Raw genomic sequence first — 28,000 nt, 5'->3', positions numbered from 1 at the left:
ACTGTCACAGCCGCGGACCGGCCCCGAGCGGAGAACGGGGGGCCTCCGTCTGAAACGCGGGCGCCGCGCTGTGCTCACCCGCTCATCCGAGCCGTTCTTCCAGTAGCGCACGTCATACACCCACTTGTACAAGCTCCTCATGGTCCAGGTCTCGTGCTCCTTCTCCACCCTGGGGGCCGCGAAGCGCACGTGCAGAGAATCCGCAAGGGCCTCCACCTGCAGTTCGGGGGGGCCGATCACAGCTGGGGGTGGGAGCAGAAGGGACGGTCAAAGGCCACACCTTAAAAAGCCCCCATCTAGTTTTCGTAACTGCAGAGCAGTTGGTCCCCTGAAGAACTCTGCTGCTCTGCCATTGGTGGACGGGGTTAAGGAGGACAGACTTCGCTTCTTTAAAAAATAACCTGAGAACCTTTGCTTTTAGTAGTCATTTTGGTCCCTCTGTTGATTGCGATTTCTGATATATTTAAAAGTATTCCTAGTACATTATTTTGTGTTTTCTGTAAAGACTGTTTTTTGTGTTTGTTTCTTTGTTTTTTGCTTATCCCTCTTCTTTCTTTGTATTAGGTTGAACTTTCTTCAGTTCCTTTGCTGGGTTCAAAGCTACAGAGAGCATTTCCATTATTTTTAGTGTTTAACATACGTCGTGAACCATATACCTTTTCCAGTAAAGTCTGAAGCTGTTCCCTCCCAAATGTTCTTCTACCAAATATTCACGTGGCTGGCCCTTGACCTCGCTCGGGTCTCCGCTCAGATGCCACCTGCTCAGAGAGGTTGTCTCTGACCACCCAGTGGAAACAGCCGCTCCCGTCACTTCTTCCCCGGGCGCCTGCTTTATTCTCGTGAGGGCCACAGTCACGACCTATCATAAAAGGCACACCTATCTGTTTGCTACCTGTCTTCCCCAGTAGAATGTAAGCTCCACCAGGGCAGGGAATTTGTCTCGCTCTCTGCTGTGGCTTCGGCACTAACAATGCGCCTGGCACACAGTAGGTGTGCAGCACTAACTGCGGAATGCATCATGCATGGCGCTGGGCCGCCGGGCCGCTGCAGTTACCCTCTGTGTTCCTCTCAGGCGGCTGTTAACGGGCCTGTTTCTAGCCTTCTACCCCCCTTCCAACCCGCCGGCAGCCAAAATCCAGGTAAAAAACCCGGTAGCTATTTCCCCACAGCACGTGTTCTCAGGAGGCTCCCCAGGCCGTCTTGCGGCATTTCCTACCATAGGAACCCCAAGAGGCAAACGTCCAGCACAGGGTACGTGCCGCTCGGAGCTGGGCTGCGGGAGCCTGCGTCTGCATCCTTGCTCCGTCACCCCGGACCCGTGGGACCCTGGGCAAGCGCTGATCTATTCAGTACCAGTTTTTAAAGGGTATTTCCGAAACCAGATTCTCTAAACGAGGATCTGTAACCAGTCAGGGCCTGGTAAGTCAGTTACAGGAGCAGAGAAACCTGTCCCATGTGTTGGAGATGTGACCGTTGGGTACTTTGTTTCTTAGTTTTAATCAAGGTACCTTTAGAAAAGATAATGTAACTTGGGTCATTTCTGACTCCAGAAGTGAGAGTTTTTTGCCCAAGCCTGGGCCGGAGCTGGGAAAGGGCAGAAGGACAGCCTTGCTGCTTCCTGCCCGAGAGCGGGGGAAGCTGTGGGCGCCCCGGGCCCGGAGTCGGGGAGCCGCACGGAGACAGCGCTCCTGATGGTTCTCCCGACTCCTCGGACGGCCGCGCCCGTGTTTTGTTCATGAGGTTCCTGTAACCTCTCGCCACGGCTACCTAGTGGTTTAATTCCTCTTCAACGCCTGATGCCCTAGTTATGCTCATCTCATGACCCCAGGTGGGTCCCCCTGACCCTCCAGATCTAACTCAGGAACATTTCTTTTTGATGCTGGCCAGCCAGCCAGCCTGACCCGACACCCCTGCCGCGGGCTGTGTCCACCCCTCCTCCTCCACTCTGGGCAAAAGCTGGCCGTGGCCCTTGTGTCTCCACACCTGCCTGGGACACCTTCGTTCTCTGGCTGTGCCACAGTTCTCTAAGTCGTAATTCCAAACCGACGTCCTCCCAGAAAATGTACGACAGTCATGTACTGCGTAATGGCGTGTGGGTCAGGGACAGACCGTGTGTGCAATGGTGGTCCCCTAAGATTATAATGCAGCTGAACGCTCCCACCTTCTGGTGAGGCCCTCGGAATGGCAATGCCACAGAGCGGCACATTACTGACGGGCCGTGGTCATGCCGGGTGACAAAAGCCCCACGCTTCCAGTAGAATAAACATAAAGCCCATGGCACATCACTGTGTACAATACCTAATGTTTTTATCATTATTATTATTTATCCTCAACGGAGAACATATTTACTGATTTTAGAAAGGGGAGGGGAGGGAGAGAGCCTAGAGGGAGGGAAACATCGAAGAGAGAGAGCCACATCCATCGCCTCTCCAACATGCCTGACTGGGGTCTGAGCCTGCAGCCTAGGCATGTGCCCTGCTCCACCCAACGGAGCCACACTGGCCTGGGCAGGGCGCCTAACATTTGGTGACGATAATAAACTATCGTGTTCCTGGATTATGTATGTATTACGCTGTACCTTTTGTCATTGTTTTAGAGTGTACTCTTCCTCCTTATAAAGAGAACGTGTTTGTGGTGAAACCGTAGCCACGCCATGCCACGCCATGCCACGCCACACCACGCCACGCCAGAGGCAGCTCACACACCTTGCCGCCTCTGGCATCCTTTCCTCTTGGGCTGGATTTAACCTCAGGCTTTACGTCCCAGTGTAGCCCCCGTGTGGCGTGTGTGTGAGGCTCCAGGCCTTCCCCTCTCCTCGCCCACAGCAACTCTCAGGAAGGGCGCCATCGGCGTCTTTCGTGCTGAGCTTTTTCCTGTACGCTCTCTACGCTTAGATCCACAAACGCTGCGTGTTACAGATGCTACTGTGTGACAGACGCTACCGTTACAGACGCTGCGTGTTACAGACGCTACCGTGTGACAGACGCTACCGTGTTACAGACGCTGCGTGTTACAGACGCTACCGTGTTACAGACGCTACCATGTGAGACGCCACCGTGTTACAGACGCTACCGTGTTACAGACGCTGCGTGCTACAGACGCTGCCGTGTGACGGACACTACCGTGTTACAGACGCTGCGTGTTACAGACGCTACGTGTTACAGATGCTACCGTGTGACAGACGCCACCGTGTTACAGACGCTACCGTGTTACAGAAGCTACGTGTTATAGATGCTGCATGTTACAGACGCTACTGTGTGACAGACGCTACCGTGTTACAGACGCTGCATGTTACAGATGCTACCGTGTGACAGACGCTACCGTGTTACAGACGCTACGTGTTACAGACGCTGCCGTGTGACAGACGCCACCGTGTTACAGACGCTACCGTGTTACAGAAGCTACGTGTTATAGATGCTGTATGTTACAGACACTACCGTGTTACAGATGCTCTGTTTTACAGACGCTGCGTGTTACAGATGCTACCGTGTGACAGACGCTACCGTGTTACGGACGCTGCGTGTTACAGACGCTACCGTGTTACAGATGCTGCATGTTACAGATGCTACTGTGTTACAGACGCTACCGTGTTACAGACGCTACGTGTTACAGACGCTACCGTGTTACAGACACTACATGTTACAGACGCTACCGTGTGACAGACGCTACATGTTACAGATGCTACCGTGTGACAGACGCCACCGTGTTACAGACGCTACCGTGTTACAGAAGCTACGTGTTATAGATGCTGCGTGTTACAGACACTACCGTGTTACAGATGCTCTGTGTTACAGACGCTGCGTGTTACAGATGCTACCGTGTGACAGACGCTATCGTGTTACGGATGCTGTGTGTTACAGACGCTACCGTGTTACAGACACTACGTGTTACAGACGCTACCGTGTGACAGACGCCACCGTGTTACAGATGCTACCGTGTTACAGACGTTACGTGTTAGACGCTGCGTGTTACAAACGCTATGTGTTACAAACGCTGCGTGTTACAAATGCTACGTGTGACAAACGCTATGTGTGACAAACGCTATGTGTTACAAACTCTACGTGTTACAGACGCTACGTGTTACAGACACTACGTGTTACAAACACCTGCCGTGTTATAAATGCTATGTGTTACAAATGCTACTGTGTTACAAACGCTGCGTGTTACAAACGCCTGCCGTATCTGGGAGTCCCACACGGCGCGGGCTGGCAGCCCGGGAGCCACGGGCTGGACCACACAGCCCGGGCGTGCAGCAGGCCCCGCGTCCAGGTTTGCGGAAGTGCATCTGTGATGTCTGCACCACGAAGTCACCGAAGAACGCGTTTCCCAGAAGGCCTCCCCGCAAGTAAGTGGCCAGGACGGTGCGTGGATCGTTCCAGATCTCCTCATGCAGCCCTGGCCCCACTCACGCTCCCCACCGCCCCCAGGCACGGAAGCCACATGTTTACATTCAGTCACCTTATTGACTGGGTGCCTGTCCTTCCTGTCTCCCCCATGGCCTTCTTCAAGGCCACAGCCCTGTTGGTGACGTATTCTCTGCACCCGCCCCCGGGACAAGCCCGGCCTCCCCTCCGTGGGCACTCAGGGAGTTCTCGCTGATGGGCCAGCCAGCGGGGAAAAGCCTGGGGCACGGGGGTGACCGCCCCAGGACACAGAAGACAAAGCGACTTACTGTCGTCCACGGGAGAGAAGGTGAGGGTCACCCAGTCCGAGTGCTGGTCTGCGCTCTCCGCCCGGACTCGCAGCGTGTGGTCGCCGTACTTGGACAGGCTGGAGAAGTCGCACTCCGTCAGGGCGGTGCTGGGGCACACGTCCTGGAATCCCCTGTAACTACAAAACGGGCCGAGGAGCCCATGAGAGGGGCCACTCCTGGCTCTGGCACCTCGGCCCCGGCTGCCCCGGGGGCGGCCGGGGAAAACCAAGCAAAGTCTTCCTCACCCGTTTCGTGACTAGAACGCGTCCCTTACCAGCATTTTACAAACTGCTCCACGGGACCTTCTAATCCCTGAGATAGCTCGCAAAGAGTCCATTCCAGGGCTAGACAACTTGGGGCAAATGTGAAGAGGTGTCCGTCCTCACAACCTAAATTCTCAGCCTTTCCTGTCCTCGGAAGGGGGCAGGCGGACAACAGCCGGGACGAAGACAGCGTGCTCCATGGCTTTCTGAGGCCGGGGCACTCGGTTTGTGCGATGCTGACACACCCAGTTTAGCCGGCGTAAGTCGGCTTCAAGGACTTCAAATAACGTCCCATACGTGACTATTGTTGCAGTCACTCTGGAAAAACGGGGAGCACTCGTTGACCTCAGGTCCCCAGCCCTGACACCAGCTGCTGAAGGGAGGTGGCAGGGGGGCGGAGTGGCAGAAGGGAAGGGGTGTCGGGGACACCCAGCAGGTGCGCGTGACTTGACCGCCCCCCAGCCTCAAGAGGTGTGGTGAGCCAGGCTCTGATCTTGCCAAGAGCGGGGACCCTGTCTGACTGGCTCCTCTGCACAGCTGCCTGTCGCAGAGCCCCGACCCGTGTGGCTGTGTCCGCAATGACAAGGAGGCGCTGATAGAAACACTTGTCGGGCGCTCGGTGCCAGGCGTGGCGCTGTGTGTGTCATCGATGCCGTCTCACCGACGTGACAGGTGTGCACAGGCGTGACGACTTAAGACGCCTGTCCGACCACACTCAGGTTGGCCCGACTGAGAGCCCGTGGTCCGGGCACCCGCACGCCTGGCCCCGTCCGGAGTGACACCTGGAACAAGCTCCTGAGAGACGTGGGGGCGGGGGGGGGGCTGGCTGGCTCACTCAGGGCTTTCTCCCAGGGAGCCGCCTCTGTCACCTGAACCGACGCATCCGCCGGGCGGGACGCGGAGCATCTCCGAGGCTGCTCTGCCCGCCTGCCCTTTCCTGGGTCCGTCATCACCTTCAAAGCTTTTTCCTCCCCATTAAGGTGGTAAGATGACCATTCCCCATATTTACATCTAATGTTTTTTAGGTGTTTCCATATTAAATTCACAAATACAGCCCTGGCCAGGGTGGCTCGGTGGGTCTGAGCGCCGTCCTGTAAACCGAAAGGTCGCAGGTTCGATTCCCGGTCAGGGCACAGGCCTGGGTTGAGGGTTTGCTCCCCAGTCGGGGTGTGTACGAGAGGCAACCAGTCAATGTTTCTCTCTCACATCAATGGTTCTCTCCCTCTCTCTCTCCCTCCCTTCCCCTCTAAAATCAATACGCATGTCCTCGGGTGAGGATTAAAATAAATAAATAGGTAAACAAATAAATATATACACGGAAGAGGAGGTGCCCCTCCTCGGGCATACACCTAAGAGAGCCGGGGCCGGGCAACCACTCAGGCCAAATTCTAAAGAAAGCTTTGGCCGAGCCACGGGAGACTAACCAGAGTTTTCTGGAACAATGTCTTCCCCAAGGACGCACTCGGCACGTGTTTTGGTAGTGGCCCTGCCTCTCGGTTCCCGCAAAGCCTGTGAAAATCTCGGCTCCACACCAACACTTGGCTACAAGGGCAGGGAACAGAACACCCAGGATACAGCCCGGGGGAGGGACTGGGGGTAGGATGTCAGCTTTCCACGGCGAAGTCTCTGGAGCCACGGGAACGGAGGGCAGAGGACAGAGGGGACATCATAAAAAGCAACCGGTGCGGGAAACGCACGGCTGCAGAAAAACCAGCCCCGGAGCGAGGCCGCTTCGGCCCGTGGGCAGGCGGCCGGAAGGGGTGTGGGGACTGGAGAGTGGCCGAGAGGCCGCGATGAGGACGGATAGCTGTGGGGCCGCAGAAGGCTGTCCCTGCTCTTAGGAAACACCAGAGGACTAGTAAGGGGCCGAGGGCGTGATGTGGGAGGGGGATGTGTTCAGCCCCAAATGGGTGAGTCTGGATGCAGGCTGCGCGCAAGCGCTTGGTCCTGTACTTGACATTGTGAGAGGTTCTGTTAGCCTGACATGAGCTCGGACTGAAGCGAGGACCATCTCCCCCATCTCCCCACTTCTCCTCGGACTGAGCAGGCCTGGGCCCGCTGTGAGGAGCGGGCGGGGTTCAGGGGCTCTGGGACCCACATTTCTTCCTGCTCTACTGAAGGAACTGTGTCTTCGTGTGGCAGTCACACTGGAAGCAGGTGGCCTGCTGCTGTCTGCACCTGGCCGAGGTGTGTCACCTACAGCCCGGCCCACAGCGCCCGCGGCAGGCTGCTCAGGGAGGGCGGGAGCAGAGGGACGCCCCGAGGCAGGGCAGGGGCCGGGAGGCCCGAGCACCACGGCGATAGGTGCCTTTGACATTCATCTTTCCTCCCTTCATCAGTCTCTGATGTGTTCAGAGAACAGAGCTTCTGCTGGGCAGAAGCCGTCTTAGGTTCCTCTTCAGGACGCAGGCAGGAAGTGCTGAGCACCCCTGCGCAAACTCCCTGCACCCACGGCGGGGGCCCGCCTTCCGCGCGGTGGGAGGGTGGGTGGTAGCGAGGCCCTTCGGACTCGGCCCCCCGTTTTCTTGGTTGGTCTCCACCTGCGTGTGGCTGGCTTCCAGCAACGCTCCTCTGGTACCTGCTATGGTGTCAGTGACAAGTTTCTCTTAAAAAACACCCAGGCGACAAACCGACTGTCTGCTTTGTAGGAGGCTGCCACTGCCTCTGATGACAGCCACGTCCGTACAGGAAAATGTCTCTCTCTCCCACTGTCCCTGCGGCCTTCCAACCACGAGCCATCATAAGGCAAAGTAACAAGACATTTACTCATCTGCTTTCAGAGAACGGAGGTTTCACAAGCGCTGCTCAGACAGAAAGGAGAAGAAGGCCAGCAGGGAGGCCGCCGTGGGCTGTCCCGGTCACAAGGGCAACAGCAGTCACATTTTCTCCTGTGGCCCAGCCTCTGGCCCAGCCCAGGCCAGCATCCTCGGGCCCCTTCCTGCCAAGGACACCCCAGACTCACCTCAAGTACTGAGCTGTGAAAGTCAGATTCCCTTGGGGGAAAGCAGGAGACTCCCATTCTAGAATGTTCTTGAAATTCACTGAGTTCATTCTGACGTTTCCAGGAGGAGGTACCATTCCTAATGCTACAAAAATAAAGGGAGAAAGTTGGCAACTTTTTTCCTCAAAGAGCTTCACCCAAGAAAACGACCGCATCCAAGACTCGGGTTCCCCCACGGCTCCGCGGCCTCACGTGGGCATGTGGGTGGGCGGGAAGGTGTCCAGGGTGTGCGGGGTGGGCAGACGGCATGCAGACACATCCCCAGAGGTGCGCCTCTGGGCTCTCGCACACCTTTGCTGTGGAGAAGTAGAACCTGACCCGCATTCCTGGCTGGGGCACCTGATGCTGACCGGAGGCGGGATGGGAGAGCGGGGGGCAGTCCCATTTTAGCCGCCTTAGCTCTGGGGCATCGGAGGTGACAGTGAATGGTGACATGGGCAGCGGGATGAAGGGGTCTGAGGCACTGTAGACAGATGTGGGCTAGAGGACAGGCCGCAGAGCTGTCCCAAGACCTGAAAAGATGACTTGTCACCCTCGCCTCACCTCCAACAGCCAGCTCCCCGCAGACTCTGAACCCCTAACCCCCAGTGTCTTGTGACTTTATCCTCTGGGGTCTGCCATTCACTCGCCATCGGGGGAGCTGGGGCTTCTGAGCATGAGCTTCTGTGCTCCCGGGTGGCACCATTCATGATAAAATAGACGGTATTCTCCCCTGCAGTTCTAGTGTCCCGGGGTGGACAGGCTTCCTGTCCTGTCACAGCGGCAGGAAAGGCTCCCCTGGGCACACAACAGGAGTTGGGGCGTCAGAATTCAGAGGCTGCGGCGCCGAGCACTGAGCGGGAGGCCCTGGCGGCCTGTGGGACACAGGCTCCTTCCGGGGTGCCCACGGGTCCGCTCAGGGATGGCCTTCGGGGCCATCGCTGCCCGTCGCCGCCGCCCCCCGACCCGGGCTCCCTGGCGCGCGGGTGGCCAGGCCTGGGGAGGTCGAGCCCGCGCCCCGAGGACCGCGCGGCCCGGACCTCTCATCGCAGGGCCTCACCTGACATCAGGAGGCAGCCGCCCAGCCAGCTCTGGAGGCTGCGCGCCACGGCCGCGCAGGAGCCCCGAGGGCGCTGGGGGCAGCGGGCACACGCCCCGGTGTCCCCTTCGTGCCGGGACATCTCCACTGGCCCAGCGCCACGGCTGCTTCCGGGAACCGGCGGGGCGGGGCCCCGGGCGCCCCACCTTCGCCCCCGCCCCGTTCCGTCCCCCGCGCGTCCCCGCGCTGGAGGCCTGCGTCCCGGGCGGGGCCGGGCGCGCGCAGGTGAAAGGGGACGTCGCTCCGGCCTCCGAGTGAGTGGCGACCGCGGACAGTGAGTGTCCCGCAGCGCAGGCGGGGAAAGGAGCCCTCGAGCTCACACGGGGGGCGCACCCGGGGGGCCCCTGGCCGGTGGCGGCGGAGTCGTCGCCGGCACCAGCCAGCGCTGGGTTCCCCGTTTCCTCCGGGGAACCGGCAGGTCCCCGGGGTCCCCTCCCCGCACATCAGCTGACTTCAAAGCACCCCATTAGCAAATCCAGTTTACCCCCTTCCGTTCCAGGGACAGACGACAAAGACCCGAGTCATTTACGCGGCAATGTTTCGTGTCTGTCACAGGACTGCCGAGAATGTCCCCTTTTTAAGTTGCGCAGCGGGGCGGCTGGGCCCCCTCCACCCCCGAGGGAGAAGCAGGGGCGGGGGACGCCCGTGCGCGGCGCTGGGACACTCCACGTGCGCGCCTGGCCCGCAGTCCCGCGCAGCCAGGAGGGCTGCCCGATCCGCGCCCCGATCCCCGCTCTCCACAGAAGCAGCTCCCCAAACACCCGCGCTTGTACCAGCAAGTGTCCCTGCAGTCCGCCCCGAGCCTCCAGCCCTTAGCCGGCGTGTGAAAACACGCACGCGCCCACGCTGCCGTCAGAGGTCGCTCTGGCAATCTTTCAAGGAATGCCGTGCATTTGGGGGGCAGAGAAGTGGACTACGTGTACGGTGAGCCCCTTTCCTACAGAATTTCATCATGCGAACACTTCCCCTCTCACGGACCTCCCCTCTGAGTCACCTTAGAGAGATTATGAAAACGACCGACTCAAAATCCTTGAACGGGGACTCATGTACTTTTTGTTTCCCCTCCTTTGAATGGATCCAGAAAAAGGTATGAGCGCCCTGCTCCTGGGACGAGGGGCCCCAGCGAGGGTCCTGTACCCTTCCTTCACCCTGGGGGCCTCGCCACAGGGCCTTCCCTGGGGTCTTTAGTCCCATGTATTGCCCACATTTCTCCCAGCACCAGAGCGTCTTGGAGACTCCTCCGTCCAGCCTGCTCCTCTCCTGAGTGAAGAAACAGGCTCCGAGGCGCTAAGCCGAGGGCGCAGGGCCGGCCACACAGTGGCAGGGACTCGGAGGAAGGGGCCCAGGCCTGCGCTTTTGCTATCGATATTCTGGAACACCCCCCCCCCCCCCCCCGGCCGACACACATGCAGGGGATTGGGGGTCAGCACACACAGCGCCTTTAAATTCTTCAAGACGACCTCTAGGAACGTGAGGCCTACTTCTCCTGAGGACCTGGAAGCACGTCTACATTTGTCATTTCACTTGCTTTTTAAAAAATCTTAATAGGGCATGGAGATCCCCTCCTGCATGCAAATGTTTGCTTCCTCTGTCCCCTGGCTGATGCTGTGTGAGTCTGTCTTCCTCCTGCAGACTAAGGAGGGCTGTGTCTGATCCCAGAGCGTAGGTGACAGGACATGTCCTCTGGGAGGAGCCCACATCTCGGGGCAGGTCCGGCTGCCCCGCCACCACCAAAGCCAGTGATCGAGAGGCAGGTGCTGGTGTAAAGGAGAGGGGTTTATTTCCAGGTGCCGGCCACCTGGAGGATGGGGACTCACATCTCAAAGCCCTTCCCCCTGCTCAGCGGAGGCAGAGGTTGTATGAGGAGGGGGAGGGGCACAGGACAGAGACCAGGGGAGGGGGATGCAAAGTCCTCCACGTGCAGGCGAGCACCGTCCATCCAGCAGGTGATGGCCCAGGTGCGTCGCCCTGGCTCCATGTCACCCTAAACCCACGGCTGAAGGTCAGCGAATCTCCCGGACCGGGGACGCCTGAAGGTCAGGGTGTGTGTCTCTAGAAGTGAGTTCCTGGGATTCCTGTACAAACACGCTGTTCGTCTCCAAGCTACGCATTAGTCAATGTCAGCACGTGCAGAAACAGTGTCAGAGGCACGGGTGGGGGTGGGGGAGGGTCCCAGTTCCCCATCATCACAGTCTCCCACTGTCACACTGGCTGGACCATCCTCACGGCACCTGGGAACATGTTCTGCTTTCTGGGAGTCCCCTCCGGTGGCCTGCCCTCCCGCCTCTTTCTCCACCTGGCCCAGAGCTTGGGGAGACACAACCGAGCGCCAGCCCCGCTGTGAACACTGCTGCCTTCCTCTCTGCTCCCACGCCCACCATCGGCCCGTTTAATGGCTTCCCGGGCCCGGGGCCAGCCACCCCTGAAAGCCCCAGGGAACCTTGCTCCTTTGGGAAATGGAGGCACAAGTGTTATCAACGCACGACCACTGGGCGAGCATTTTCCCTTCAAAAGCCTGTCACTTTGAACATGTAAAAAATGCACACAATGACACTAGGACATTAGATTTCCCGCCGCCCCTTCCGCCATCCTGAGAATTGCACGGTGACGTCACTGTGCCCCCAGAGAACACCTGCCAACTGCAGGAGCAGCGAGAGGGTCCAGGGCACGGGAGAGAGAGGTAGCTGTCGGTTGCTTCAGTGTTTGGGGGTTCATCTCATTAAATAACCATCCCCAACGCCAACATCCGCGTCCGACTCGGAAGTGTCACTTCTGTCAGAAGGAGTGTCTTCAGGCCCCATGCCCCACCCAGGGGGGCCGGGGAGGGACAGCTGGGCGCCTTGTCCACTGGCCACCAGAAGGCTTGTCCCCGTTTCGTCAGGCTCTTCCGGGTCAACAGTCTCTTCTTGAATAGAGGCCTCCGGGGGGTCCTCCGTGTCGCTGTCGTCCAGGGCCCTCACGGACACGGAGTTCAAGTTCACGTTGAAGAAAATCCTGTCCGCAGGGCCCTTGGAGCTGTCGTCGTCCTGGAGCAAGGGGTCCGCCAGCGGAGCCCCCTGCCCCTCGGGGGCCCTGCTGGGGTATTCGGGGGGCCGGGGCCGGGGCTCCGGCGCCGTCACACGGGCGCACTCGGCCTCGGGCTCCGGCAGCGCGTCATCCCGGGCGTCGGGGTCGCTGTCGTCCTGCAGGGCGGCCGAGGGGCTGGACTCCGGACACAGAGGCCCGCCGACCAGCCCGTGCATGGTGTAACCCGCCGGGGGGGCCCAGGGCACCGCCTCGCCGTCACTGTCGCTTTCGTCGCCGTAGGTGTAATTCCACACTTTCTTCTTCCTGTGGACATGAATGACCTCCACCGGGGCCACGGCTTCCACGGGCGGCGGCTCAGGAAACGCCCAGGCTGTGCGGCTCTGGAAGTGCTTTCAGAGACAGGGAGGGAGGAGGGGAGAGAGAGAGTCGGTCAGTGGTGAGCGTCTGCCCTTCATCTCCCGGCATCACAACACGCAACGGGACGGCCCGCGCAGTGCCAAGGGCGGGCGTGGCCATGAGCACAGCTAGCAGCTCCAGGGTGTCTGCTGCCGGTCACACGCTCATGTCACCCTCACGAGCGGCCGCTCTAGGAAGCAGCTTCCTCATCTCGGCTCCGCTCCGCAGGCAAGAGAAGAGGCAGCAGGCTAAGAAGCCGGCCCAAGGCTCACAAACAACCCAGGAACCTGGCTTTCAAACCAGGCAGGTGGCCCGCGGCTCCGCCCTTCCTGCTCCGTGTGTGCAGGCTGGACGGACTGCCATTCCGGATGGCCAAGACCTTCTGGAGGGCGCTGAGAACTGCGGGTGAGGAGAGACTGTGGGGAACCACCGGCACGGGGGTCAAAGCCTCCTGGGTGGACCCCCAAAGGGTCCGGGACAACGGAGGCTGGGGCGCACTCTCTCCCAGCCCTTGGAAGAAAAGTCTCCCGGGCACACAGGTGGGCGAGCTCAGGAGCCCGAGGAGAGGCTGAGTCTCACCCGGTCTCCAGGCGGTGCTGGCGGGGCCGGCCACATGGAGGGTGGTCAGGAGATTCCCTGCCCAGGCCCGGAACTGCGGTCAGCATCCTCCGGGCCTCTGCCCGCCTACAGCCTGCCTGGGTCGCTGCACCCCGCAAACTGGCTCCTCCCTGCTCTATCCAGACCCGGCCCGGGACTGGGGGAGTCTTCTATTGGGGTGTTCCTCTTTCTTCTTGATTCATAGGAGCTCTTATGCAATCTGAATGCTAATCATGTGTCCATTATTTGTTACATATATTTTCCTCCAGTCTGTGGTTTTACCATTTACATTTGAAAAAAGGAAATTCTTCGTTTGAAGGTACGAAAATGTATCCACGTTCCTCCTTTATGGTTTTTGCTCTTTGTGTCTGAGAACCTTCCGTATCCCAAAGCCACAAAGGATCTCCCATGCTGCCTTCTGAGACATTAGTGGCCTCGCCTTTCACATTACAGGGCGGGTGGAACCTGGCCCCTGCGATGTAAGGCACAGCCACGGGCCAAGTTCCAATGCCCGTGGTAGATAAAACCTTGAAAAGCACACACACCAACCCGACAAACGGTCCTCCAACCCACCCCCAACCAGCAAAAACGATAAGGGAAAAAAGAAAAAAAGTCCAGTTTTATCAACTGTGGAGGAATATTTAAATAGGCGGCTGTTAAAAAAATAAGATATTTCTGAATGAAAAATGGCACAACAACTACAGAAAGCCAGCAGTGGGGTGGGGACAATGACAGACGAGGGACAAGACTCAAGGCGGTGTCAGAAGCACGGGGCGCGCTCAGGCCGAAGAGGATCGCTGAGCCTCGGGCAGCATGGAGCAGACACGAGACTCACGGGCAGCGAACGTCACACAGAGGAGAGCGAGTGCTGGTGACTGAGACACCCACGCCAACTGGACAGAAAGCAGCAGTGGAAGTGATGACTCGGTGTCACCCGAGCTCTGGAGCGATGTGCCCTCCCCATGACCTGTCACCTCTGCTGCCATAAGTGACTTGTCTTTTTGGCAGAGAAATCCACCTTGTGGATGTGTTCCACTGAGGTCATCCGAAATGGAAAGGGGAGCTGTATGAAAACGTCCACTGCGTGATTCTTAACGGCCAAAAAAAAATAGAAAAAAGAAAAAGAAAAGAAAAAAGAAAAGAAAGGAAATAAAGAGAAAGAAATCAACCCCAACACTGCACAGCGGGGAGCTGGTGAAGGGGGAGAGGACACACGCACGCCCACGGGACACGCAGGGAGCACTGAAAATAACACGCAGATCAAGTAGAGAAGCAGCTAGAAGGTGCGGGACACCTGTTCACAGGACGGAGAAGAAGCCGGGGTGCTGAAACACCTTGGCGTTTTTAGGAAATGGGGTTTTCGGCTGGGCGAATATTCAAGTAGAGAATAAAAACTCTTAAGTGAAAACAAAAACTAAAGACAGAAATTAAAGAGAGACGACGTACCAACACCTTGGGCAGCACGTTTCGTAAGCAGATGTACCCGACCCGCCTCAGCGTCACCAGGGTGGTTCCGAAGACGGCTGCTATCAGGAGCACAGTTACCAGTCCTCCGATTTGGGCAGATTCTGATGACTCTGTGGATGAAAAATTAGGTGGCTTTATGTCAACATAAATCCGACAGACGATCGCAGGCGGGAATACAGGCCCGTGGCTCTGGTGGTGAAGGAGACGTAAAAGGAGCAGTGGCTGGATAAACTGCTGGATACAAAAATAAAAACAGAAAGTCATCCAAGTATCCATTTATGAAAAAATGATAAAAATGAGAGGTTTAGTCAGCCTGTGAGCCAAGTGTCGCTGGTTCGATTCCCAGTCAGGGCACATGACTAGGTTGCACGTCAGGTCCCCGGTTGGGGGCGTGAGTGAGAGGCAACCACACGGTGATGTTTCTCTCCCCCTCTTTCTCCTTTCCCCTCTCTCTCAAATAAATAAACAAAAAAAAAATTCTTAAAAAAAAACCCGAGAGGTTTAGTTTTTATAATTACGTCCTCTGACAGCACTGTCCAATACAGTAGCCCCCGGCCATACGTGACTGCTTAAATTCAATTGGTCAAAACTGAAAACACCCCTCCGCTTCTGAGTCCCACGGTGACCGAAACGCAGGTTGGGCTGCCCAGCGCTGCGGAAGCCAGGACTGGAGAGGCGGGTGCTGGTGCAAAGGAGAGGGGTTTATTTCCAAGTGCCGGCCACCTGGAGGGTGGGGACTCACATCTCAAAGCCCTTCCCCCCGCTCAGCGGAGGCAGAGGTTGTATGAGGAGGGGGAGGGGCACAGGACAGAGACCAGGGGAGGGGGATGCAAAGTCCTCCACGTGCAGGCGAGCACCGTCCATCCAGCAGGTGATGGCCCAGGTGCGTCATCCTGGTTTAGTCACCCTGGCTCCACGTCACCCTAAACCCACGGCTGAAAGTCAGCGAATCTCCCGGACCTGGGACGCCTGAAGGTCAGGGTGTGTGTCTCTAGAAGTGAGTTCCTGGGATTCTTGTATGAACACGCTGTTCGTCTCCAAGCTAAGCATCGGTCCACGTCAGCACGTGCAGAAACAGTGTCAGAGGCAGGGGGGTGGGTCCCGGTTCTCCCCTGTGACAACACCGGCCACGTGTCAAACGCTCGGCTGCCACATGTGGGTGTGCACTGCAGGCGGGAAGAAGGGGGTAATGGGGGTCTGCCTGAATCAACGCCTGGGTCACCCCAAGGTGGACCCTGGTCACGCCAGGACCCCAGATCCAGGCTCTGCCCAACTGTCTTCGTCCTGGTATGAGCTGCCCCTTACAGTCTTGTCCAAATTCCTTCTGGAAAATTTCCACATTCTGACTGATAATAACTTGACTCCCTAAGTCCAGCCGGACTGAGAAGAAGTCAGCAGTTACGTGACAATAACGCCCAGAGAGAAAGTCTGAGCTGTCCTCCATGAAATGACCACGGGCCGGAAAGGGGGACGACGAGAAAACTGCAGTGTCCGGCCGACAGCCGTGGGCAACAGCGAGGCCGCGCACAGAGGCCGGCTCAGCAGCCCACCTCCAGCTCCTGCTCACTCATGCACGGGGCTGCCCACCAGCAGCCAGGAAGGGGCGCGCTCTTCCTTGGGGACTGCGCACCTGCCCCCTGCTCCCTTATCTGCAGCCACTGCAAGTGCTTTCAAAACAGCTTACATCTGCCTTCCCCAGACTCACCGTATGAAAGCCCGCCAGCCCCGGGGTGGCAGGCACGCCGTCTCCTCCGCCTCGCCCGGCTGCTGGCGGCTTGGACGGCATGTCCCAGCGCCGGTCCTTTACCAGCCAGCATGTGGCTCCACAAACCCTCGCTTGCCTCTCCAGGTTTTCGTTTAATGTGACTAAATCTTAAGTCTCCAGAAAGACCTTCCCTGATATTAATGTAATCACAGCCTCAGGCGAGACAGATACAGGAGAGGGAAGAGGAACGTGGGCCCCCTACGGGCCACGGGGGCTGACCTCTGAGCAGGAATGGCAAGGGCAGCGAGGACAGTGGCCAGCACTCCAGCCGCCTGGGGGCCGGGGGCTCTGGCCCAGCAGCACCTGTCACGGGCTGTCCCCTCGGCTTCTCTTCCGCTGAGTCACCTGGGAAACAGGGCCAACCTCTGCCGTCTACGGGGATTGTGAAGATGGTCAGAAACAGCCAGAATGGAGTCACCTTTCCTAAGTCACGGTCACCAAACCCGAACCGAGTAACCGAACTGCAGCCTTGCAGCCTTCCCAGGAGGCGAGTTTAAAGCCCCTCAGTCTGAGAGTCTGAGAGTCCCTGGCTAGGGAGGCGGAGTCTGCCTGAGAAGACCCCCCCGGGGTGGGGCAGGGGGCCTCAGCCTCCACAGTCACCTGCTCTTCCATTGTGGGGGCCCTGCCCTTGGGCCCTGACAATGTCCCACTTGGCACAGGTCATCGGCGCTCCCTTCTAGTTGCGGGGCGGGCGGCTGTCCATCCCTGAGCTGCGTCGGGAAGCCAGGCAGGTCTTGGCATTGGCCCGGCAGGGTTTTGTTCTTTACCGTCCCCCGGCTGAGGTTCTGTTAGTGTGATATTGTGCTTTTTAGTAGAAATATATATGTGGGCTTTGGCCCAATTCCGGGCCTAGAGGTCTGTGGGCTGTCCCCCGTGATGGGGCCGAGAAGGTGAAAGGCTGTCTTTCACAGCTCACAACAAGTCCCTCTGGCCAGGCCTGAGCTGATAAAAATGAATGGCTTTGCCAAGCTCCAAGGAGGGGGGCTGCTTGCCAGGGGACCCAGCCCTGTGCCTAGAGGGCTGGAACTTTCAGTCCCACCTCTCGGGAGGTGCTGAGGGAGAAGTCATCACCCATGGCCAAGGATGGGCTCAGTCACGCCCACATGGCGAAGCCTCCATAAAAATCCTCAATGACTGGGTTCAGAGGTTTGAGCACATCAAAACTCCGGGCAGGTGCCTGGCCCCGAGCAGAGCGGGCCTGGGAGCTCCCAGCCCTTCCCCCACACCCGGCCCCACGGCTCCCCCGTCTGGCTGCTCCTGAGCTGTGCCTTTTTATAAGAAACCAGAAATCTAGTGAGTGAACCGGTTTCCTGAGTTTCGTCAGCCGTTCAGGCAAATTATCAAACCCGAGGAGGCTTCTGGGAACCTGCGATTCCTCAGCGGTCCGGTCGGTCTGCAGCCCAGGAGACTCGTGGACTTGTGCCTGGCGTTTGAAGGGTGGGGGCAGGGCAGTCTCGTGGGACGGAGCCTTTCACCTGCGGGCCTGTCTCCGTCTCCAGGTATCAGGTTGGCCAAAAAGCCCACCTGAAAATTTTTCATTTTCACCAACAACTGTATTGATTTGGATGTACTGAGTATGTCAGCGATCTCCCGCTATGGGCTCCAGTGGGCAGAGGCCGGGGCTGCTGCTAAACACCTTCCAGTGCACAAGACAGTCTCACAGCAAAGAATTGTTTGGCCAAAATGTCAGTAGGTAGTACAAGACACTTCACAAACCATTTCTGACCCATTCAATGAGTCACAGCGCCTTCTCCGCACACGGCACAGATCTTTCCTTTTGCGTGTCCGTTTCATTGTTGCTTTTCTTGAAATAATAAAGAATACACCAAAAGTGTTGCGTATTTTCTTCCATCTTCAATATTAAAATGGCTGCACAAAAATTCACCCATTTTGAAAAATTTTTGTTTAAATGCATGCTGCTGTGACAGCTGTAACAATACAACCTAACAACATTGTTTCAAATGAAGCTAAAGTCAGCTAAACACTACTAGAGCCATCCTATGGAAAGAACGAAATGAACCTTTTGGCCAACCCAACGGACTGTGTCGGAATTGACTTATATCGTGGGACACTGAGCTGCTGCGGAAAATGGGGTGGTGCGGCCTGGGGGCGCAGGTGGACCCAAATATTTGAAGAATGGAAGTGTTCTTGAGTAGAAAAATAGTTTCTTCATTCGGTTGGTTATCCAACTTTATTTGCGAGATCACGACGTCATCATCATCATCATCCAGCATGTGGCCTCTGTTCCCGGTTCTCGGCACGGAACTTCCAGTCCTTGGAATGTCCTGAGTAACGAGCCGCAGAAGTGCCTCTGGGGCCACATCTGAGTTTATGCTGCGGAGGCGGCTGAAGGGATGGGGGCTGGTCCCAGAGAAACCCAGGTGTGACTAGGGGGTGGCAACTGACCCCTAGGGAGGGGGGAGGGATGAGAGATGAGTCCCTCACCGATGGCCAATGTGTTCATCAGTCGCGCACACATACGGAACCCAACAAAATGCCGGACAACAAGGCCTGCAGGTTTCCGGGTCCCCAAACCCATCTCAGTGCACCCCGACTCTGAGAGAACAGACTCCAGCACTTGGGGCCCTTCCAGACCCTGAGCCTCTTCCTCTGGCCGGGCCTCTGTGCCCCTTCTATGAACTGGGAACCCCGAGCGCAGCGCCTCCCTGAGCTCCCCGGGCGCTGCAGGGACTTCCGGCACCTGGAGGGCGGTCTGGGGCCTGGGCCTCGGCAGCGGGGCTGGACAGAAGGGTGGGCAGCCTGGGGACCGAGGCCTTGGGACTGGCCGCTGTCGTGGGGGCAGCCTCGTGGGACTGAGCCCTTATCCTGGGGGGTCTGCCCAACTCCTGGAACCCCCCCGGGCGGGCGCCAGAGGCCTGCTGTTAGGACATCCACGTGGAAATTCGTTCAGGGTTTGTTTTTGGAAGAGCTACTGGCATGAAGAATCTGTGCCCAGTTTTGGGGGTGCCCACATCTAAGGGACGTTGTGAAGGTAACTGACGCCGAAGGTTTGAGATGACCTTTCAACATTGGTCTGGGCGCCCCTTGACTCCGAGGGGTGCTAGGGAACCAAGTCACGCCCAGCAGCTCACCCAGCCGCACGGAAGCCATGTCCCGCACGGGCCCTCCTCACGCACCTCACCGTACCCCACTTTCACTCTGGGAAACCACGCCTTTAGAGAAACTGTCCCTGGGGTTGGGAAATTCCGAAAGGCTTCTCTGGGGCAGACGGTCACAACTCTTCCCTTTAGGCCACACAGCTGGAGACCGAGTGACTCTCTGAGAAAACAGTGACAGTCCCTATTCCTAAGCCTGTGTGTTCTCACGGCCAAGTTCTCCATTGGGAGGGAGGTGCGGGGTCACACTGTTTACTGTTCCGACGCCGTTTAAACAGGGGCTTTCGGCATCATCAGTGGCGACCTCGGCCACCCAGGCGGGGCCCCTGCCATCCGAGCTACAGGCAGCCTTGCCGAGAGTCAGGCCAGGTCCCCAAGCTGCGCCGAGGCTGCACCTGCCCACGACATCCCCGCCGCCCCTGGCACTGGGCTTGGGCAATGCCCTGGCTAAGGGCGCAGCGAACTGAACTGGGCCCCGCCTCCCTGGAGGAAAAGCCATTCCCCTGCAGGAGGTACCTGGATGTCCCCGTGGCGTGGCAACACAGAAGTGACCGGCCACTGCGCGGAGACCGCCCACCGGGAAGTGACAGTGCCCCCCGACGTGCCGAGTCTTTTCTTTACGTAGCGTTTTCCTCGGAGTAAAAGCAAAACATGCATGTTTGAAAACTGTCCTACCTGATTCCCGTTCAGGTTGAAGGCGGGTACACTTCAAGGGAGACCTTCTTATTCTGTCCAGACCCCTGGGGTCAAAGTAAACAGACACACAGTAGGTTGTGTTTGGAATTAACTTGTCCAGGACATACGTGAAATTCCCAGTGGTGCTTCCATTTATTTTGAGTATATACTGTAAAAATAAACAAACAAACACAAAATCAGTAGACCTTGGAGGAGATTTTTGTTTAGAGGCAGGCACTAATACCATCTTTAGGGATTTGTCTTCAAATCTTAAAAAGAGAAAGATCAGAGGCTCAGCAAGAAGTATTTGTTAGTCACTTGGGGCAAGCAGTTTATCACAAAAGTACTGCACACATCGCATTTTAAACCATGACACCTCGTCTTACAAATGAGGCGAAAAAGGCCCAAGGAGGAGTGAAGGGCTCCAAGAAGTCACCTTTGCAAACTTGCCCCACCTTGCAATAAGATCACCTTGTTTTATCAGAAGTATGGATCTACTTAACGTTTCAGAACACGCTTTTATTGATATGAACTCACGGGTCTATCCAAACAGTCTGCAAAGTAGACACTGTTCCCATTCTCCAGATGAGCAAACTCTGGCTCAGAGTGGTTAAGGAACTTCCCCAAGGCCACACAGCGTGTCTGTGGCAGACCTGAGGCTGATGTCTGGTTCCTGTCTTCTCCCTTAAGACCCCTTGCCTCTCCTTCCCTGGGTAGTTCTGTTCCATGTTGGGAACAGAAAGAGGTTACGAAGGTTCTTTTGTGTAATGACTTAAGAGTTTTCAAAGTACATTCTCACTAGCTTTATAAATTAGGATTTCTGGCAGCTCATAGACCAGCCTTCTACAATAGCATTTTTCTGCAAGTTTCTATCCGAAAGGAGGGAGAATTATTGAAAGACAAACCAGCAGACTAAAAGCTCATGCATGGCAAATAAACAATAAGGAAGAAAGAAGGGACAGAAGCCAGCAAGAGCCGCGGGGTGGGGGTGGGGGGTGGCACCTTGCAGTGGGCCCGTGTTTAAGGGTCACCAAGCAACACCGGTGAGCCAACTGTCCGAGATGCCAGCCCCACCTGTTCGCCTGGAGCCTCAGCCTCTGCCTGACCCCCAGCCCCGGGTCCCAGCCAAGGCCAGGCTTCTGGTGCTCACGGAACACCACCCACTCTCATCTCCCTGGGATGTTGCTCCAGCCACCCCCACGGGAGCACTCCACCCGCACACGAACACGCTGTGACTCCTCCCCTTCTTCAGAAGCCCCTCCCCTGACCCCGCCTCCCACTCCAGCTGCCATGACACCCCCGCCTTCTTTTCGAGAACGGCCTCCCAGACACGTTTGCTCCCCTCAGCTGCTTCCGACCTCTCCCTTTCTTGCACCCAGGACCCCCCAAACCCCCACATCAAGGTCGCCCTGAGCCCCATGTTCCTAAAGCCGATATAGTCCATGCCAAGCCCCAGTTACGGCATTTGGCTCGCTAGACCGCTCTCCTTCTGGAACTTCCTTCTCCCGGCTGAGGACATCACTCATTCTCAGCCTCCTTTGCTCTTCCTCCTCACCTGCTAATCCCCGCATTTAGGAGTCCCCCAGGGCTGTCTCAGACTCCTCCCACCCCTCTGCAGGGCCATCCCAGGTGACCTCCCCGGTCTGAGGACATTCCCAGCTCTCAGAGGCCAGCAGCGCCCCAGGGCATCTCTCTGGCTGGCGGCTGGACCTGAACTGCAGACACAGGGTGTTCAGCTCCTGCTCAGCCTCTCGTCCTGGATACCTTCAGGCAGCTCAGATTCAACGTGTCCCCGGCCCAGCTGCCGATGGCCGGCGAGCCGCCCGCCGCTCGGTCCACAACCGTCCCCGTTGTAAATAATGGCATCGCCATGTACCCAGGTGCTCGGGCCGGAAGTGCCGAAGTCCTAATTTCTCTCTTTCCACCACATTGCACCAGTCCGTCCAAAAATGCTGCTGGCGCCACGTGTCAATGTATGATCAGCAGCGTGAGCGCCTCTGACTGCTGCCCAGTGGCCCGGCCCACGCGTCTGTCTCCTGGAAACCCCGCAGCCTCCTTTCTTTTCTCGACCTAATTTAATTTTTAAAAAATATTCCACTTATTTTTAGAGAGAGGGGAAGGGAGGGAGAAAGAGAGGGAGAGAAACGTTCAATGTGCGGTTGCCTCTCGCACGACCCCAACTGGGGACCTGATGTGCAACCCAGGCCTGTGCCCTGACTGGGAATCGAACCGGCGACCCTCTGGTTTGCAGGCCGGCACTCAGTCCACTGAGCCACACCAGCCAGGGCTTGACCTAATTTAATTTAAAGACAGGTTTTCATTAAAGAAGGTGCTTATTAACTGCAGCTTCCCTCTTACAGCTTTGTCAACAGCCTGGTAAGTCTCTTATTTTAGAAAGAGTCAGAAAACAGAGAGGTGGTAGCTCCCAGGGTGTATGTAAGCTAGGTGTGACTGGGACGTGATCTTTACTGAGACTCGGCTCAGCCCTGAGGGACAGCAGCTTACTCTGCCTCCACTGCTGGTGACTCCTTCTCCTAATCAAAGGCTTAGGGGGTCGATTATAATCCAGGTGGATATTAAAGAAAAAGCTGTAATAACTTTGCAATTTGCTCTGTCCTATATTAAGTAGTTACCATCCCGATAGCCTCTCTGCCGGTCTCAGCACCTCTGCCGTTACCCCTACGGGCTCCTTTTTCCTTCCTCAGGGTTCCAGAGGGAATATTTTATTAACATGGTGGTTGTCTTTGTAACATGTGCGTGCACAGAATGATCACCCAGCGCCGGGCAGGCTACGTACGACCACGGGAAAAATGAGAAAGTAGAAAGCTTCTGTAGGTCTTCAGTTCTTGCAGGCAGTTCCATCCCCGTCACTCCCACAGCTGCTGTCGAGGGTGTCCAAAGGGCTGTCTGGAGAGAAACAAACGACTGGGTCGGGGGCTCCACAGTGGCCCAGCGGAGTGCTCAGGACGAGGAAGCTGGCACAAGGTGCCCTTTGGCTGTGAATTTTGTCTTTGCAAGATACGCGGAGAGGTCTGTCGAAGGGCAGAAAATGGGGGGTGGGGGCAGGCGGAGTTGGCTTTGCAGTCTGTTTTCCTGGCAGCCGGGCGGGCGCAGGGTCCTGAGAAAAGGCTTTGTCTTTCCCTGGAACCCATGCCAGAACTCTCCCCACCACAACGGTCACGCCCTCATCCCTCCGGGCCACCAGACCCATCTGCAGGTTACCTCCAAAGGCCTCAAGGCAGATGCGACCGCGCAACGAGGCTGAGCGAGGCCCAGCTTCCTCTTTCCTCCTGAGCTTCTGTGCGCCAGGCACGTTTAGGCTGTGACTTAAACCTCATCCACACAGGTATGACCGCGCAGCCCCGCGCTGTCGCCCGGGCAGGTGGTGGGCGTGTGCCCTATCACCAGGGCCCGGGCATCAAATGTGCGTCCAGATGACAAAGATGATCAGGATCACACGTGTGGGTCCCGGAAGAACCCCTGTTCTCTGGTTCCTTTCAGTCTGATTCTGAGGTTCTCACCTGGAGCCACGGGACCCGTTTCTACGCCATCAGAGAGGACTCGAAGGGCCTCCCCGAGGGGGTTTGGTGCTCAGCACCGTTCCGGCGCCCCCGGGACCACAGCGCCCGCGTCTCTGTGTTTATCCACAGCCTGCAGGCCAACGGGTCCATCATACAGATGCGGAATAAACGGAAATCCAATGCACCGCGCGCAGAATCCGGATTCTCTCTGAGGCCTGCGCCAGTTGGTCCCGAGCGGGGCATCAGGTGACTGTCCTTCTGGGGGGGAAGCCGACTCTTCAGAACGGCACTAGTTCCCCGTCCCATGCTCCGTGTCCCTTGGGGCTCCAACCCTCCGTCGGCTCCTCCGTCTCATTCGTAAGCACGAGCTGCTACTCCACACGGCTGTCTTTGCCAACGTCGCAGGCTCTCTCAGCTGCCCGCCTCCTGGCAGAGGTTACCAGGGCAGCCAGATCAGCTTGCAAAGCCCCACCAGTCCTGTCGGGGACACAGCTGTGGCGGCCAGGGGCTTCCAGGGCCGTGAGACGGACGCTCTGCTCTCCACCACAGGCATGGCCGCTCCGTCTTACCGCCGCTCCGTGTCAGAGGCTGGAGACGAGCACCAAGCCTCTCGGGGTTTTTTCTTTAGCGTCCCTTTCATCTCGCCTAGGTGCCACCCACGCCGATCAGGGGCATCACTGGCCCTCCAGTGGTCGGCTGGCTGGCACCTACGTGCCCAGTGGGCACTACACTTTTGTGTTCTCTTCTGGGTGCACCAGGTTTAGCTTTGGGTACCTCCTCTTCCTGCTCCATCAGCCTGTGGTCTCTTCTTAGCACCCTAGCCAGGATGCCCTGCAGAAGCCTCGGGGCCTCCAGGGGCCTCCGTCTCGCTCCAGATCCGGGCCCATGACCTCCCTGACCTTACCCCTTCTACTCCCGGCTCCGTCACTGCATCCCAGCTCCCTGCCGTTTCTCAGCCCCCCAGCCTCAGGACCCCCGACTTCCTGCACCCTCTGCCAGAAACGCCTGGGTTACTGACATTTAGCCAACACCTTCGGGGGAATCAAGAGAGGAGAGAATTGCTGGAGAGAGCCCCTTCGTTTCAAGGGCCAAGGGCAGGAGTAGGAGAGACAGAGGGTCCTGTGGGCGGCGCCCCACGTGTCCGTGTCAAAGAAGAGCCCGCCCTGGCACGCTGAGAGGCCCTGGTCTCCCCCAACCCCCCATGCCTCTCTCCTGTGAGTCCCTTGCACGTGGCCATTTCTCTGAAAGAAGACCGCGCTGCTGGGCTAAGTCCATGGGTTTCCATGATAAACTCTGGAGAATGTTTTCCCGAAATCAGACCATCCTGACCCAGACCCTTTAGATCTAATTATTCAAGTCATTATAAATACCTTTGTTTTTAAAAAAAAAAAAAAAAGAAAAGAAAAAGAAGAGCGTCAGATGTGCCCACTCGTGTTCTGGCCACTTACGATCTTCACGAGCCCCTCTGACTGTGCTTCGATGATCAGCGGTGAGTGAAGCCACAGGTCCCCCCCGTCTGGCGCCTCGGACAGGGTGGCCGGGAACTCCAGGATCACGTCGATGTGGTCCGTGAAGCCAACAATCTCAAACTTCGGAGGCTCCAGATCCACTGTTGAGGAGACAGAGCCCGGGCCCATCAGCCGCTGCGCCTGCTCTCCTGCGGTGGCCTCACCCCCGTCCGGCCGCCCAGCCGCCCGCGGTCCTCCCCGAGCCATGGGCTTTGTTTACTTTTTATTTTTTCAGAAGCATTATTTCATTTCTTATTTTTTCAGCTGGTGAAAAACTGGGTCCAACAGAGGTGGATTGCCTAATATTACCCCGGGAAATGGAGCACAGATTTTGGGAGGGAAGCCAGCGTGTTCCCAGTTTTCAGGCTCCATTCTAAACACAGAGCTAAAGATGACTTCTTTCCACATTACAATCATAATACATGACAAAGGGAGAAATATCAGACACTGCAGATAACTGTTCCTGAATGTGGTCAACCCCTTTATCTCTGCTCTATGTGTGTAAACACACAAGTATAAACTGAACTAGTACACACACACACACACACACACACACACATACCCCGCGCTGCAATTCAGCCCTTGTTACCCGGACCCTGTTACATGGTGGATGTTTTCACTGATTTCATGAATACAACTGACGCGTATTTATCTACAAGGGCTGGCAAACTGGCCTGTGGGTTGAACTTCTGCACAGTTGAGAATGGTTTTAACTTTTGAAAAGGTTGTAACCAAACGAGGACTATGTCACGGAGACCACATGCGGCCCACAAAGTCTGAAGTGGCTTTTCTCTGGCTCCTAACAGAGAAGTTGGCTAATTCTATTCCGGTGAGCGGTTATGCTGTGATTTAACAGATTCCCGGCTTTGACTCCGACTTTTCTGAAAAGAGTCTGTGTATCAGTGAGTGCTCTTGGAGCTGAATCTCTGCTTTGGCCTGTGCCCTCTTCAGGACAAATGGCTGAAGAGGAATTCTGGATTAAAAGAGGTATCTGTTAAGGTTTTTATTACATGCTGCAAATATCTTCAGAAACACGGTGTCAATATGCTGGGTATTTACACATTTTTAATACTTGCATTTGGAGTCTTGAAAAATGGTATCTCATTAAAGCACCACTATCCTCTCTTTAATGGCCTGAATACCGTGACCTGCGACTCATGCTTCTCTTTCTTCTCCGTGCGGACCCACAGCTGCGGCTCTCCGCACACACGGAAGCAGGCCCGCCGTCCCGCCCGCCCGCCAGCACGCCCTGCAGCCTTTACCAGGGCGCTAAAGCCAAACCCTTCTCTGGGACACAGGCGGCAAATCAGAACACCGAAAAAGGGCAGGGACCTGGCTGGGGGCCACTGACCCCGGCCCCTGGGAAGGGCATGCGGGAGGCCACTCCTGGGCTGGAGTCTTCTCGGAGCCTGGGCCCCGGGGTGCACACCCACACGCAGACGGCTGTTGGGGTGCGACCGGGGGGGCGTGGCTGCAGCATGAAGGAGAACACTGGCCCGAGGGGCTGTGGGAGCTCAGACACCAGGCTGAGAGGCCCAGCTCCCCACTTCCTGTCAGGCTGGAAAACAAGCCGCCCATAGCAGGTCCTGGTGCCTGCATGTCTGCCTTCCCGGGGCCCCGAGCTGTCACTGCAAAACAGAGGGGACTGTCCCGCTTTCTGGATCGGAAAGCAGAGGCTCAGCGAGGCAGAGTGCCCGGGCCACGGGGGCAGAGCCAGGGCGTGAACCCAGCCCCGAGGCAAAAGCTCCTCTGCAGACCCCTCTACTTCACGGCGGAGAAATGATGGTGACTTTGATGGCCGCCGGAAGACGGCCGACGGAGCCCAACTTACTGTCCATGTCCGGGAAGATGGAGTCCGAGCAGCTGACCAGCGTGGCGTTGCCCCGGGACCCGGTGAGCCTCACGATGTACATCTCGGACATGTTCACCCACAGGTGCGTGAGGTCACACTGAGGCTGCGTGATGTTGTAGCAATGCTCCACGGGCGTCATGTTCTTCCCTGGGCTTGGGTGGGAAAGAAACAGCGGAAGGAAAACGTTGGCACTCAGGGGAGGAGAGGCCATTCGTGCGTAGCCTGCATCCTCCTTCTTTTGTGGCTCTGGTCAGGGGTCCCTGTGCCATGCCGCCGGGCCCGAGCCCCTCATTTCTCCAACGAAACCCCGTGCACTGCCCCCCCACCCCCTACCTGCATAGCTCTATTCGGGCCATTTGCCACCACCTGCCACATTTTATCTTGATTTGTTTACCGGCACCTGCACCTCCTTGCAGAATGTCTGCACCAGCAGGGTGGGGACTCTGGTTCCTGGCTGTCCCCTGGCGTGTGGCAGGTGCCCAGTGAACATGTGCTGGGAGACTGAGTGAGCAAACCTTGGTGCTCATTGTGGAGACCCCGGATCTCCTGGCCCCCTCAGGACAACCATGGGCGACCCCCCCCCCCCAACACTGAGACCCTGTCTCTCCGGCTGAGGGCCCCAGGGCCAGTCCTAAGTCAGCCTGGGCTACACGGGACAACCCAGACAGCTGGTCTCTTCAGCTTCAGAAAGGCACACGGGTGACCCAAGTGACCGCCCAGCGCAGAGAGAAACGAGATTTTAGCCAGCACCGCCCTGGCTGACGTGGCTCAGTTGGTTGAAGCATCGTCCCATGACCTAAAGGTTGTGGGTTCAACCCCCAGTCCGGGTGCAAGGCAATCGATAGATGTTTTTTTTTTTTTCCTCTCTTTCTCTCTCTCTGAAAGCAGTGAGAAAAATGTCCTTGGGTGGGGACTTGAAAAGAAAAGACATTAGCAGGCACCAAGGAGAGACCAAAAGGCCTCTGTGCTGGTCAGGAGGAGTAACAGCTCTAACTGAAGTCAACCCCGAAGCAAAGGACCCCCGAGGAGCTCCTGGTCCCT

General features: G+C 57.2%; 1 protein-coding gene across 1 annotated transcript in view; it reads right to left on the bottom strand.

The window, feature by feature from the left end:
- LOC150020504 (interleukin-10 receptor subunit beta-like) overlaps positions 1-28,000 on the bottom strand; it is a 40,295-nt gene that overhangs the window by 10,021 nt on the left and 2,274 nt on the right. The window contains exons 3-8 of the mRNA XM_090271423.1: positions 26,939-27,111; positions 25,048-25,208; positions 20,079-20,247; positions 7,919-8,042; positions 4,673-4,830; positions 79-242 (exon numbers count right to left, since the gene is read on the bottom strand). Coding sequence (XP_090127549.1) covers positions 79-242; positions 4,673-4,830; positions 7,919-8,042; positions 20,079-20,247; positions 25,048-25,208; positions 26,939-27,111 — 949 coding nt within the window. The remainder of the gene's footprint in view (positions 1-78; positions 243-4,672; positions 4,831-7,918; positions 8,043-20,078; positions 20,248-25,047; positions 25,209-26,938; positions 27,112-28,000) is intronic.

This window comes from Furipterus horrens, unplaced genomic scaffold (genome assembly GCF_987537825.1).
Source record: "Furipterus horrens unplaced genomic scaffold, mFurHor1.1.pri manual_scaffold_1, whole genome shotgun sequence".
In the NCBI taxonomy this organism is placed as follows: domain Eukaryota; kingdom Metazoa; phylum Chordata; class Mammalia; order Chiroptera; family Furipteridae; genus Furipterus; species Furipterus horrens.
The sequence above is the reverse complement of the archived record's forward strand: the minus strand, read 5'-3'. Positions and strand labels throughout refer to the sequence as shown.